At 39.8% G+C, this 14,873-nt stretch overlaps 1 protein-coding gene across 8 annotated transcripts in view; it reads left to right on the top strand.

Moving 5' to 3' along the window:
- TTLL11 (tubulin tyrosine ligase like 11) overlaps nucleotides 1-14,665 on the top strand; it is a 66,800-nt gene extending 52,135 nt beyond the window's left edge. For 7 of the 8 annotated variants that reach the window (XM_064523910.1, XM_064523912.1, XM_026094394.2 and 4 more), the window contains 2 exons: nucleotides 1,876-1,982; nucleotides 9,024-14,665. In XM_064523910.1, coding sequence (XP_064379980.1) covers nucleotides 1,876-1,982; nucleotides 9,024-9,313 — 397 coding nt within the window. In that variant the 3' untranslated portion in view covers nucleotides 9,314-14,665. Of the gene's footprint in view, nucleotides 1-556; nucleotides 1,855-1,875; nucleotides 1,983-9,023 lie in introns of those variants that run through there. The other variant, XM_064523911.1, reaches the window with a different exon arrangement.
- Nucleotides 14,666-14,873: the final 208 nt, after the last annotated feature.

Here is a 14,873-nt window from a genome sequence, read left to right as displayed (position 1 = left end):
TCTGCCCTAAGCCAAAAGATACCATTTCCAAATGCCAGTTCCTGATGCATTGTGCACTAAGGATTTGCATCATGAAATTGCAACTTGCAATGGCAAGGAATTCAATTTATTTTTTCATACACTTTTTATTTGTTTTTTATGGATATATCTGTTATCGTCATGATACAAATATCTCATTTTCTGTCTTTCACTGACTATGACAAAAGAAATAAGCAGGAGCAGATGTACTCTTAAAATACAGAGATCTGTTTTCTGTGCAGAGGCCTTTAGCATTCAAGAATGAATATAAACAATTCAAAGTATAGAAATTATAGATATATCTGCTCTACCCACAGACCAGTGCAGGATTGTTTCCAGTTCAGAATTTACTATTGTTTAGTCCAGTCTTAATTTGGCACTTTTCAGATGAGCAAAGTATAAATGCCAACATTTTCTTTTAAGATCATTAAAATAAATTAACATATCTCAATGAAATGGTGTTTACTCTACAGTTTCCTGATGCCTCTTAAATTAAGCTTTTTAATATTGGCAAATATTTTATTTATTTTTTCCCCAGAGGATCTTCACCATCTGCATGGCCCTTTTCTGAAATGCTGTCCTTACTACTCTTCTCAGAAATAAGGTCATGTTTCTAAAATGTGTGCTGCATCTCTTTTTCCAGAATTAACTGGTACACAAGTGTGGGGGGCGGAGGGGAATGGTTGCAAAGATTATCCAACCAAATTTTAGCTAATCAAAATCTGCTGCCTCACAGTTTCTTCATTCCAAAAATACAGCTCAAAGGGAGTCACAGAACGTGGCCCACATCCTTGCTTGGATGCTGCCTAAAGTTTTAAGGACTATCTAGCCTGTGCCTTAACTCTTCTCTGTTTTAAGGCAGTCTGCTTAGGCTATGGAGGGGCAGGATTCTTCAGAATTATCCTCTTTTTTTCTGGCTAGAAATTTTGGCCAGCTCTTTGGCATGTGCACTAGTTCCAGCCAGGCTGCCAGACATCTGGAAATCCTGGACAGATGGTTAATTCTCATATACTGATCAACACTATACTGCAGGCTCAGACCACACAAGTGTCAGATCTCCTAGACATGTGCTTATCACCAAATGCCTAAGATGCATCTGGAAGAGGCAGAGCTGTTGTCTTTCATGCAGTGTTCAATAACACGTAGGATAAATCTGTTCAGTATTCAAACATAAAGAAGTGATCTTGTGCTGGAAAGCTTTCCTCCAACCCTTTTCAGACCAACAGTATCAGTCAAATTACTATAATACAACTTTGTCTCATGTAGACAGTCTGTGCAGATTTGTATCGGCTTTTGCCAAATGTTCATACATATCAAGTCATTCCATTCTGTTACGGCCTCAAAAAGTGTAGTAGCAATAGTCTAGGAGAAAGCTGTAACAGTCAATCAAATCATATTTTAATAGAAATATTCATGATTTTCCTTTTTTTCCCTTGTTTATTGCAAAACCAAGATAGACTACTTAATCCATAATATGACCTGCTTCCTTTTTGTTGCTAGATATTGACCGGAGATTGAATGTACGCATCTGACTTAGGTGCTCAGAGCCTTTTCTTGGCAGTGATGGTGTCAGTGTGATCTGAACAGGTAGCCAGACTAGTTACATACATGGAATGATTTGTAAGTGAAAAATTCAGGGCTTTTACCATTTCAGACAGGTACGCTTAATAAATGCTGGTTTGTTTGGTATCTACTGTACGCCTTTCGTCGGACTCAGCATGTTATCGTGGGTGGGTACACGACATGGGTAAACTTTTCTTGCATTGTTCTCCCAGTTGCCCTCACAGAAATTTTCCTAACTTGGAAGTTTGGAAGTAATCAGGCTATATTTTTCTTTATTTTGTCTATATTTAACAGAAACTGCAAGCTGAGTAACAGCAATTTTTCAATGGCTTCTGTAGATATCCTATACATTGATATCACAAGAAGGTGGAACAGCATGGGAATCGATCACAAAGAATCAGGTAACAGTATTTTTATTTGAAGATAGTGGAAGCTGGGGTTTTTGTAGTTTTGCTAGTTCCAGCACGTCTCCAACTTCCAGTAGAAATAATGGGAGCAAGGCACGTACATCTGAGGCATGTATATGTACAACAATTTTTTCTGTTTAGTTCCAAGGCAGTTTGTCTATAGAATAGATCACTTAGTTTTCAATTTATTTGTCAAAATAAGGCTTCTGCAGGCCCCTTTTTTGTGCTTGCAATTTTGCGTTCATAATTCTTGTTGCTGTTTGCAGAGGAGCATTTAAAAACATTCCCAGTGGAGCCTCTAACTTAATTACAGTTTAAGGAGATGTGTCCATATTAGAGTAACTTACACGGTCTAGCAAAACAAACAAGCAAGCTATGCAGGAGCTAAAAATAAATACACTCAACTTCTCTTTTTGATTTAACTCTGTTCTCCAAACAGGTTACTCCAGGGACAAACAAAACTACCTGTATTATTTTTCTTTTTCCAGTTAGTTCCCCCCCACCCACCGCATCAGTATACTCCTTACTTTCATTTTCATTGCCCTTGTGATTGGTAAGGGAAGAATAATAGGTTCCTGCAGAGACTCACACAATGCCCAGCTATTAAATTGGCTCCAAAGTCATGTAATTACAAAAAGCTGCATTTTATCAAAAAAGGAATTCATTAAATAATAAACTTCTTGGAGCAGTAAGGTGGGTGTTCCTATCAAGGTAGTGCAGATGGCAGTTAACTTACTACAGCTATGTTGGCAGTATACAAAAGGGCTTAAATACAAACCTTGAAGGATAAGTATGCTTCTTAATTATCATTTGAAGGGCTAAACGCTCTCATGTTATAAACCAATGCTAAGATTTTGCTTATTCTTTGACAAAGTAAAAATAAAATCCAGCCCACCCATCTCATTATTACTAACTGTGTAATATAGTGGCAGAAACATATATTTTTAATCAAGCTGTTAAATAGATAAATTAATCATAGCACCAGGAAACTATTTTTCAAAGTAATGACTATAGACTTGCCATACTACCTCTATCATTATTATTATTTCTAATATTATTATTAGAAGGTTTAGAAGATTATTAGGTCTATTATTAAGTCTGTGTTAACTTCTGTGTTTTGCATTTTAAATTGCTGTTGCAAAGCAAAATCTGTATAGTCAGTTCATATAATGTTGCTCATACGTATTTTGTGTAGTTGATGTTTATCTTTGTTTTGCTGACCAGAACAGTGAAAGGAATATTTATTTTCAATAACACTGTAACTAACAAAATGCAGCTTTCTGACTTCTGTCAGACTTGCAGCTTTTCCTCTAGGCCATACAAAATGCAGCCATTGAGATCATTTTCTCATTACCTCTTATGCTATCTCAATTTGAAGCTTTTCTTTGTTCCCATTACCTATGTCAGACTCGTCTCTGTTTCTACGATACCCTCTTTGTTCGGTGGGTTATTCTAGCCTGCCATTTGTAAAGAGGGCAAGAATATAGAAGAAAAATTAAAAACTGCCTATGTAGAAAATTATATTTATTAAAAAATGGCTTTCTTCTCAATTAAATTTGAATATGTATTCAGGACCCTGACAAAACCTTAAATCAAGGAGCTTTAAATATTTTCTCTGCTGCTTTTGCACTGTCTCTTTTTATTAAATAATAATAATAATAATAAAAGGCTCTGAGGCTTTGGTATCCTTCCATAAAGCCTGTGCTAGGAAACAGAAATGTCAGTTATTGTCCTGTGAACCAAATGGGATTTGAAGCCCTCCTTGCACACACAGGCAAGTGATGATTGCCGGTGGCCCAAGGATAGGCATGCCGAGGCAGTTAGAGAGAGATGCTTTCCTCCTGTCACGTTTTGCTAGCCCGACTTGTGTAGGTGCTGCTGAGAAGCAGAAGTACCCAGCATACAGCAGAAGAGTCCGCTTCTGAACTGCAGGCACCTCAGGGAGGGGACAGAGTGTTAGATGTTACACTTCCCAGTATAAACTCATGATGAATCTAAGGAACAAAGCGAGGCACTTTGATTTGGTGCTCTGGCTGTGAAGTAAAGGTGACTTGCTGTATGTGAACGCATATGGCAATTTTAGGACTTTACTCTTCTATTCTGTGCAAATCATAAACTCCTGGTTTCACCAGTGGTGTTCATCTTCTGTGTCTTTCTCAGAGCCTGTGGAATTGAAGCTGATGTTTTTAACACTAACCTCCATCTCAGCACTTAACAACTTACTACGGACAAGCAGTTGTGCTTTCTGCTGCAAGCACCCTTTGGTGGAAATTGCACTCCTCTTTGTCCATTTAGGATCATTATTCACTTATGTCACTTCTAAGCCTTTTTACATCCAACTTGGATTGTAAAGCTTAGTGTAAGTGTGTACTGTGTATGTACTAAAACACTTTTGTAAGAAATTCATCTACTCCAACAAGAGATTAATTGGTCCTGTGACTCCCTCTTTTCTTCAGTTTTAGGGAAAAGGATTAAATAGCCACACTAGGCTGGAGAGAGGAAAGGAGAGGCAGTAGCAAAATACATATAGCTCCTGCTTTCCAGTTCAATAGGGGAGATCACTGATTCAAAACAGAAAACGTATAGAAAAGCCTCACCTTCTTCGACAGGAGTTGCCAGGCCCATGCCACACCATGCCACTTGGAGTGGCCTTTCCACTGAACAACCTCTGGGAGGGACACTGGGAATCAATCATCTAAATTATTTATTCCTACATAAGGAATAATAAATAAATAAAAATATAGCACTTAGAGATGTCAGACAAGAACAGATACTATGCAAAGTCATTTGCTAAACAGCACTAAGAATTCTCTAGAATTTTAAAGCCCAAAAGGAAAATGTTTATTATATAGTGTGAGCTTATTCCCAGCTTCCTCAGAGATTTACTCTGTGACCATCACATATCTTCCTGATACTGCAGTGAATGGTTGGGAAAATGAATCTAAACACTTTCCTATTGCACAGTTGCCTTTAGAATATTAACCTATTATAAGAAATCTGTCACAATTTAATAAGGAGGCTAGATAGAGCATTCCATCCATCTCGCTCTCTCTTTTTCATTCTGTATTTGATTACATTGCTTATTTTTTGTGGCTTTATGTATAAACATGAAAATCAGTTTCATCTACTGAAAAAAATAGATCTCTCTCAGACTGCTCAAATCTCTACTGTATAAATAATATTGTTCAGTCTAAAGTTACAAACTGTCTTCAGCTTACTTGTATCCACGGTAGAGTTCATCCACACTCACTATTTTGGCTTATAAGACAGGTGTTCCTAAATTCCTTTCAAAGGAAAACAAGCTAATTGAAATGTCAGTGTTTTCTTCTTTCATTAGTTTGGCACTTATCTTTTGCTCACACTAGAGGGTTGGCATTGTTATACGTAATTAGTTTTCCCCACAGTGAGAAATGGTTATATTAGCTTTGGATCCACACTGATAACCCTTGGAACCCAGAGCTGACTGTATACATCCAGATGAGTTACATAACTTGTTCGTATATATATTTTCTGTGTTGAAGTTTAGAAGTTTCCCAAAACAAAATCCTCTGCAAACCTAGTTTTTCTAATTGTTTTGACTTATAGTTTTGTTCTAAATGGCACACTATTCCTGCACCATTAAAGGACTTTTGCAATGCTGGATGCCGGCGATAACACCAAAATGCCCTGTTTGTGGCCATCAAGATGGTTTGTCAAGGTTTCCTTTAAATCACAGTGGCATAAAGAAATCCATCTAGAGGCTGCTTGTTACAAACCAGCATGCTTGTCACAGAGCCCCAAGCTGGTATCTTTCCAGAAATTGGTTCAAAATATATTTTTCTATAAGAACCTGAACATGGACATCAATGTATACTCCTGTGTCTTTTTTGAAAGTTAAGATAGCAGAAGAATCAATAGTCTCCAAGTTGAGAATGACTTCTTGGATTTGATACTCCCTCTCCCCCTATGAAATAGATCTGTAGTGCTCTCTTGCATAAACATCAAGAATCTCAATGATACATGTAATTTTTTGTTAGAGTGTGCTCAGGTATAACACTTGTAAAATTATTTGTATGTCAGCTTTTTTTTTTTTGAATATTTAAACATGCTTCACAAATGTTAATGATGCTTCTATTCTTGTGAAATAGGTAAGTATTATTTTATCTTGCTTGAGCATAGATATTCTATAATATCCTGTGAACTCTGTGTATATGAAGTCAGATAACGTACAAGGAGAATAATTAAAACAGACTGTTCAGAGGACTGATGGAAGGAGTATATCCAGTCTTAAGATTAGAAGGGAGAAAATGAATGCATATCACACAGACATAGTGTGGCTGATTGTGTGAATTACTGTACTAGTTCAGGCAGGTTAAAGTCACCTTAGTTTCACAGGTATGAAAAAGTTTCCAGGTGCTGCAAATAGTATTTAGCCAGTTTTTTTCCACAGATCTGACACGTATGGAAAATTTGTGCATTTGCATTTAGAATTTCAGTATGGGTATAAGTCATTTATGTGGTTGGTTGATAGAATTTCACTGGCAAAAATAACAGATGTGCAGGTGAATCTTCAAGCCCAGAATTGAGTTTCCAGAATTGAAGAGATTTGTTGAAAGTCTCAATGAGCTAGATGTTTTCTGGGTGTTAAAATTAAAAAAAATTATGGTGGGGAGGGGGTGAGGGAATCAAAACCCAACACTACAATGTAACATTTCGGTATGTAATCTTATGGAGATATCTGTGTGACTTGGCTTTGCATTTGGCCCACTTCCAGCTGTCACCAACACAATAACTACTGCTGTTGTGATAAAACAGCCGCTTCTAACTTTTTCATTAAATGCTTCACATGAGTGTCATTTTTTAGAAAGTACGTATGCTACCAAAGGTGCTTTCTCTGCCTGTAGCTCACCGTGACTGATAAAATATTTATTGAGCTGGCAGCTGCTGCTTTCAGATAAACCAACAATGTCTTTGCAAGCTGTTTTATAGCCAAGATCGTAAGTGACCCCAACTGCACTCTTAGTTGAGAGAAATTATACTTCAGAATGTAATTGCAGTATTTTTTAAAAGATGTCTTTCCAGCAGCATCAATACACCAACATTAAGTTAAAAAACCCAAATCTTTCAATACCTCATCTTAAAATAATCTTCTAAAGTGCATATTCAAACTGGATGAACCAGTTAAACATAAAGCAGCTATGACTGTTCCATGTTGCTGGCGTTCTGAGAAGCTGTGTTGTGGTCTGGCTTCTTGATTAGGAATTAAATAAGGTATTACTTCAAGGTTTAAAATACAATACTTAGCGTTAATATGCAGCCACTCTTTCCACTAGCTGTGTTAATGTATTATTAGTATGATGTGATCAAACAACATCTGAAGAATTCTGTCCTGCAGCATGTGGCTTCTTCAGGGTACTTCCGTTCATGAAGTGGCAGAGCAGGGTTTTGTTATAGCAGAATTTTTTGGCAATGCTCTGCTTTCCCTTCTAACACACTTCAACTGGTTGTCTTTCGTGTCATTGAAACAAAACTACTATTTCAGAGGGCCTGGCTTGGATCTTTCCTGACATCAGTATAAAGCGTATGCTCATCTGGGAGTTCTACAGAAGAAAAGTAGAATAGCTAATGTTGCACAAACATTATTTTTTTCCTGGAGGCACAGTAGATATTGGAGTCCTTTGGAATAAGTAAAATTTATATGACAAATCTCTTGAAACCTACCTCCCAACTGCTATCTCCTCATCTGAGAAAACTGGTAATAATATTGGAAGATCGATTGAATTTGAATTTCCATTTCACTTCTATAAATCTATGTCTGAATGGATATGTTGGCAGTGTTCTGAAAAAAGGAGTGAGAAGGAGGATCTGTAGGAAACCTCTGTAAGACAGCTGCTGATGAATAAAACCCATTCCAGTATTTGGCGACTCCCTCCATTAGATGTCATGAGCCAAATCAGCCTTCTGTGCATACCTTTCAGGTTCCAATTTTTGCATTTGGCCTGTGGAGAAGAACAATGTGCCCAATCTCCCATTTGTAGTCTCCTTTAATTAGTCTTGATTGGGTCAGCAAAGGGTTATGCCATGAGAAGTTACACTTTGCATATACAGTGGTTGAGAATATATTTACAAAAAGTATAGGGACTGGATTTCTGAGTGGGGTAATGGTGGAGCAGAATATGGAGCTGGATACTAGTTTAAATGCAGTCTAAGACCCTTTGTTCAAGAAGGTGTAGAAAGGCCCAGTCCAGCATTTACTGCAAAATACCTTCCTTACCAAAGTCACCAATGTGACTGGCAAAAAAACTGCCTCTTTGGCCTGCAAAAGGAAGGGTAAAGACTGATACATACGACAGTCTTAGCAGATGGAAAGCAACACTTAACTCACTTTTGTGATAATGTGATACCCAGTAAGTAATGGGGTTATCTTTATAGCGCTACAGACTAAAATGCCATACTGTTTGAGTAGTTCTACATTCAAATCTTTGTTTTAGGTCCATCTCTAAAAAGACAAGGTTTAAATGACCCACTTCAGTTGCACATGTAACTTGTTTTTCTGCACAGGTGGATTTTATTCCCTGAAGCTCTATATGTTAGTATGTATTTGATTTGGTTTCAACTTACTACTTGAGGCAACAGAAATCAAGTCTGATCTTATGTCAATTTAATTGTACAACATCTTAAAATCAGTTGTCGCTGTAGCAGTTTTCCTCTGGATGCCAGGCTGCTGGTCAGGCTGATGACTGTAGAAATCAGTCTATAACCCAGCCTGGGCATACTTGTACTGAAACACCAGATGATCTGACACGTGCGTCATATACAAAGAAAATGTTGTCTTTTGGTCTCTGAAGGACAGATGGATTTTTTGTTCTTAATTAACATTCTAGATGGCTACTGTTTAAATTAAAAGATGTTAACTAACATGATTGCATGTGTACACACCCTGGCACATAGGCATTTGGTCCTGGTGCTAAAGAAACAAGAGTATTTTGTTTAAAGAATGTAGCATGCCAGAGAATTCTGTGTAATGAATCTCCTATGAACTCTTTTTCCTCGCAGGGATGTGTTGGCAAGCCTTTGTGGAAGCTTTCTTCTGCCTGGCTCAGAAAAAATACAAGTCGCTCCCACTTCATGAGCAAGTGGCATCACTGATTGATTTTTGTGAATACCATCTAGCTGTTCTGGATGAGAAGCGCCTGGTTTGTGGCCGAGGGATTGTGGAGCGCCGAAATGCACTAGTTACTTGCCAGACAGATGGACTTCAACTTACACCAGCTGCTCACACATCCCTCCTGAATCGCATGGCCACAGCTAGTAAGCTTGCAGATTATAGAAACCATCAATACTAATGGTGCTATTTTATCAGAGCAGAGCAGGGGAGACTGATGGAATTGAGAATTAATTCCCAGGTATGTACGAAAGGAGGCGAAACAGACTCTTGAATTCCTCCATCTGATAGTCAAAATTGTTTTACAGCTTTTTTTGATTTACGCTCTTGAAAAAGTCTATTACAAGCTCTCATTTTCAAATAATGACCCTTCCTGGCAATGACTATTTATTTACTTATCCATAGAATCTGCAGTACACTTTGAGTAACAAACTGTGTCTTTGTTCTGCTTGTATAGAAAACCATGCGTGAAGACAAACAACAAAAAATTTAAGGGAATGATAACCAGCATCATGGGATTGGTTGCACTGATTGAGAGGCATGTTACATGAAAGGAATTATGTTGCTTTGTATGCACTGGATGTATTATGGAAACCAAGTAAGGATCTGCAGTCTAAATAGCAGTTGTGTGCTTTGGCAAACTGAAGCCTGGAATTACATATGTGGTCAAAATTTAGGCTTTGACCATCTTTTTTGGTAGATTGGACTGAATTTGTTGGTATCAGTACAGATTTTGTTAATTTCCTACTGCTATGTACTTCATTCATATTTTAAATTAATCTTAAAACATTTAAATCATAATATTTTTGCTTCTATTTCTTCATACATGACTTTGCCATGACAACTACTGTTAAATTTTTAACGAAAAACTAAAGTGTTTACCCTTTTTGCTTTCAGAGAGCCAGTAAGTTTATACTTATTCACAGAAAAATTAACTTTGTTAAGTCAAATTTGGTGAATCAAGTGGTGTTTTTGTCTTCAACTACTAAGCACTGCTTCTGCAAAGAGCTCTGTAAGAGCCCCTTTACAGTATAAAGGCCTAAGAGTTCATTTAGCATCCAGTGAAATCAATGCAGTCACTGACTTCAGGCTTCAGTATTTTAGGATTGTTTTTTATTTTGTTTTGGTTTTGCTTTCGGCTGTTTGCAATCCTATTTGGACCTGCAGTAGCATCTAAAGTAGTTTTTTTTTCCTCTTTGCATATGTTCTTCATTTTTCCTTAGATAACAGTATAATTCTCTAGCAATTAGAACTATATTATGTAACAGGATATTTTGTCAAGAATGCTGGACTATACCATTATAGCTTTTTGAAGGAGTTATACAGAGTAGTCTTATTTTTAAAGAAGTGAACCATGAGTTTCATAATCACACTTAGGAGGGCCTTAGTAGAGACATGAGGATATCTGAAAGGACATGAATAATTTAGCACTTCAGGGCTGTTTAGTCAAGGTTTCTCTCTTTTTTTAAAAAATTTTTTCTTTTTTGGTCTCATACCTGAACTTTTCAGTTTTTGCCAACATGAAGACATATATAACTAAATCAGTTGTATATGTCTTTTAATAAGATGCTCATTCTTTATTTTCCTCATGCACCTTCATATACTGCTTTCTAATTCATTTGTATAAGACAATGAACAACTCCAAACAGTATGTTTTGATTTTACATATATATTTTAGGAGAAAAATTGTATGCTTTCAGTTTTTAATATATGCAGAAAATTACCTTAGCTTGATGCCTAAATGCTGTAACAGCTGGCATATCAGAAATACCCTTGATAAAATCTTATGTTTTAAATATGATCTTATGGGAAGTGCATTTTCAATGCAGAGGATTTAGGATCTTTACACCCATTTGATGCCATGGACTAAATGCATGCACAGTATTGAGTGAATTTTTGCTTCAAGACAGGTTTAGAGTTTACGTTCTTGATTTTAGTTGTAAGTAGCATGCATTTTTCCCACGTGGCAACCAGCAGCAAGGCTGCACAGTGCAGAAGTCAAGCTGAGCCCACAAGAAACTAAGACCCAGAATGTGCTATTATCACATGCAGAAGTACCACCTTATCCTCTTGTCTTTTCCTTAACACACATAATAATAGTAGTAGATAATCTATTTTTCTGTAATGGCTAGACTGTTTGAAATTTTATGTATCGTACAGTTAAGAGGACGATTGTAGACTAATGCCACTGTCCTCAGCTTTGGTTACGTTTCATAAGGATTATTGCAGTATGAAGATAAAATGCCAAACTCCAGCGTTTGGCATCTGTCAGGACAAATGAAGCTGAAAGGGTCATTTTTTTCCACAGTTTCATTGTAATATATCTGAAGACATTCACAAGTTGAAAAATGGTTACTTCTCATTTTGTGACATCTGACATCTGTCTTGCGATTGGCAGTGTGTTGCTAGAAAATAGCTTACAGTTTCTCTCATCTTGTGATTGATGTCCTGTAGAGACAGACTTACAGAAGAGTAGGATTTGAAATGTTACAGATGTGAATGCCTTCCCTTAGAGCTTTCAAGTAGTACAACCCATGCCCTAAAATACCAATTTTTTGCTACCGTATACCAGTTACCCTGATATCTAGGTGAAATAAATTAATTATTGTAGATAATGAACATTGATAAGATCTCTCTGTATTTTGATGATCTTTATATTCTCCAGATCTAATACAGATTTTTATAGCCTTGTACACACACAGGCTGTAAGTTGAGCAGTATACCCAATTTGTCTCTTACTTCTAATATGAAGGATCCCTAGTAGAATAGTGAAAATATTCTATTATCTTTCTCTAGTAATCCAGTGTTCATATATTTTTATAATTGGAAAATTGAATGCTATATTATTCCCTGGGGGAAAAAAACAGGAGGGTACTTCAGAGATTTAATGACAAAAGTCACATTTGTTCCCTCCTATCTAATGCATTTTCTTGCCAATGTTATTTAGCATCCACAGCAATTTCACATAGCCTTTAAGTTAGTAGTCTGTGCACACACAAAAATGACCAGAGATGCTTAATTCAGAATATGAATGCTAATCACTGATGATAATCTGTTAATCCTGAGGTACCTTACCAGCAGAAGAAACAATAAATGCAGGTGTTTTGTTTTTTTAAAAAACAGTACTTTTCTATATATTCTTTTCAGAGAATACTACAGCATTCACTATTCAATTTGTAAGTATACATGAACATTGCAGCCAGTGAAATCTTTCTCATTATCAGACACATTGGGGCCGGTGTTTCCAACTGTGTCTAAATCAAAATAAATCACTTAAAAATCTAAAGCAGATTTGAGGCACCTGAGTCCAGAATTTCAGTCCAGACAGATCCCCTCCCTCTAGGTTTGTATCTAGTCTGAATGTGCCTAAACCCAGTAGGTGACTCTGTGTTAGGTTTTTAAGCTGAGTGAGTTCTGTCTCTGCAGACTGAGGTTTGTCTTCGCCCTGAACTTGCCCAAACTCCCAACTCACCCCATTGTAGCCACATGCTCTGAGACCATTTACCATACACCCAAGCGGATCCCTTCACTTGCCATACAGTTCTGGCTGCTTTTGTTAAAACCCGGCTGCAAAGGGAGGTACCCAGCTAACTATACAATTAACCTGCGTTCAGATGTGAGACCCCAGCTCACCTGCTTCCCATTTCCAGGCTTCTCCTCCCCATGCCCTGGGGGTGACTCCTTGCTCTACCCCCATGGTTGCACCAGTCTCGCATTCAGCCCGTCGTCAGGGAACCCATGGGCTTGGAAACCCTTGCGATGAGGAGGGTTCTCCTCCTCTGTCTGCATTTTAAGAGAAATGGGACTTGCAGAGTCCTTTGAAACCGGGGAGTGTGAATATCCTCATATTCCGAGTGCTGGTGGCTGAAGGGGCAGGAGGTCTGTGGCGATTCAGCGAGCGTGACGAGGGCATTGCTCCCACGCTGTTGAACGTGGAGGCCCTCAGGGCAGCATTAAAATCCTGGCAGGAGCTGCCAGAGGAGGAGCAGCCCCCAACGGGGATTTACCTGGATGGTGCCTGGGCTCTGTTGCTCCTGCGTGAGCTCTAAGTTACTGACAGAGCATGGGTCTTTCATAAGGACACGTAGCTGCCCCCGTCCAGCAGTGCGCTCGCTTGCTAGTGTGAAGCAGGAGCCGAAACGCCTGCCACGGCGTGGGTTTCGGTCTGGGGTCGGGCATCGGCAAACCAGGCACTGCGGTTCCAGCCAGCTCTGTGTGTGACCCTGTTCTGATTTCTGCGTGATGGACCGTGACAATCGGTTCCTAAATATTAGCCAGTTCCCTGTAATTTATTTTCTTTTCCATCATGCTTTGTTGTTTTTCCTCTTAATCCCGTGGTTCTGCTTTTTCAGCTTGCCTAATAAACTGCTGCGGTCAATTTGGCTGAATCCCTTAGTTTAACTTCCTGTGTTGCTATACGACCTTTTCTGTAAGCTGAGCGTCTTTGTTTCGAAGGGGAGTCTATCCTGCTTCCTCTTTCCGAGGTGTTAGCATGCCTCAGGCCTTGCCAAGTAGATGCATCAATTCTAGATTTTCTGTGCTTGATGTGGAAGATTGATCTCTGCGGCTTTTGTCCATGAGCACTGGCCCTGCACGCTGCCAGCCGCTCTCGTCTCCACGCGGTCGGTCCGACGTCTTGGATACAGGGGTTTCCTTTGGGATTCCTTTAGTTGAGTTTCACGGGGCAGAAATGCATAAAGGATCATTCAGTCTAGTCAAGCCGGAGCACAGAGATGCTGCTGGGGGTTTGCGCCAGCTCGCAGCAGCGTGGCTGGGACGGCGGCGCCCCTGATGTGCTGGACCTCGCCGGCAGCGGTGCTCCTGCTAAATAAAGAGCTGTAACCGAACTGCACAGGTCAATGCACGCAAATCCACGTGCTTCGTCTCCCCAGGCCCTGGACTCAGCTGAAATCCTTGCTGGTCGCTGTCTGCATTGGCTTGCCCAGCTGTGCCATGGGAGGCTGCGTGAAAGGTAATTTTTCGTAAGGAAAGACATTTGTGCAGGCAGTGGGCGCAGCAACGCGCCTTGTCCTGTGCCTGTGCGTGTCCGTACGGATGCGGATTTGGTGATGCAGAAGGGCGAGGGCAGCTCGCGGGGGCACGCCGAGGCCGAGCCCTGCGTCGTTACTGATCCCGGTGTCGTGAAGGGGACAGAAAGCGGCCGCCTCTGCAGGGGACGCGCCGGCAGGACCACTGCCTGGGGAGAGGAGCCGACCCGCTTGCTGCGGCCACAGCTACCGGTGCCACCGCTGCAGCACGAACTCTCCGTCGGTGGCTGAAACGCCATTTGCACTGCTCACTGCGCGTGGAGCCGTCCACGCCACTGCTGTTTGGGTTTTTTTTCCACTCTGCTTTTAAAACGTTGCACTTTAATTCTGCAGATGTTTTGACCTCCTTCAACCACCTGACTACTTGCTTTGACAGCCATATGTATATTTTATTGCTGATTTGAACGGTTGGCATTTGTTACTATTTAACGTCGACGGTGTAGAAAACACCGCCGTGTAAAATATAAGCTGTGAGTGACTGCTAAGATGTGTGTGTGTGGTTTTGTTTTTTTTAAATAAGTGTTTTCGGTAGTTAAACCCCACTTCTCAGCGCGGGAGAGGGGCGGGGGGGAGGGGAGGTTCTGGAACCTTCCCCCGGCGGCCGTTACCGCCGCCCAACGGCCGCTCGGCGGGCGGGGCAGCAGCGCCGCTGTGAGGGAGCGGCGGCGGCAGGAGGGGCGCGGCGCGGCGCCG

This window comes from Dromaius novaehollandiae, chromosome 20, assembly GCF_036370855.1.
Source record: "Dromaius novaehollandiae isolate bDroNov1 chromosome 20, bDroNov1.hap1, whole genome shotgun sequence".
In the NCBI taxonomy this organism is placed as follows: Eukaryota; Metazoa; Chordata; class Aves; order Casuariiformes; family Dromaiidae; genus Dromaius; species Dromaius novaehollandiae.
Note: the sequence above shows the minus strand (reverse complement) of the source record. Positions and strands in the feature narration are given on the sequence as shown.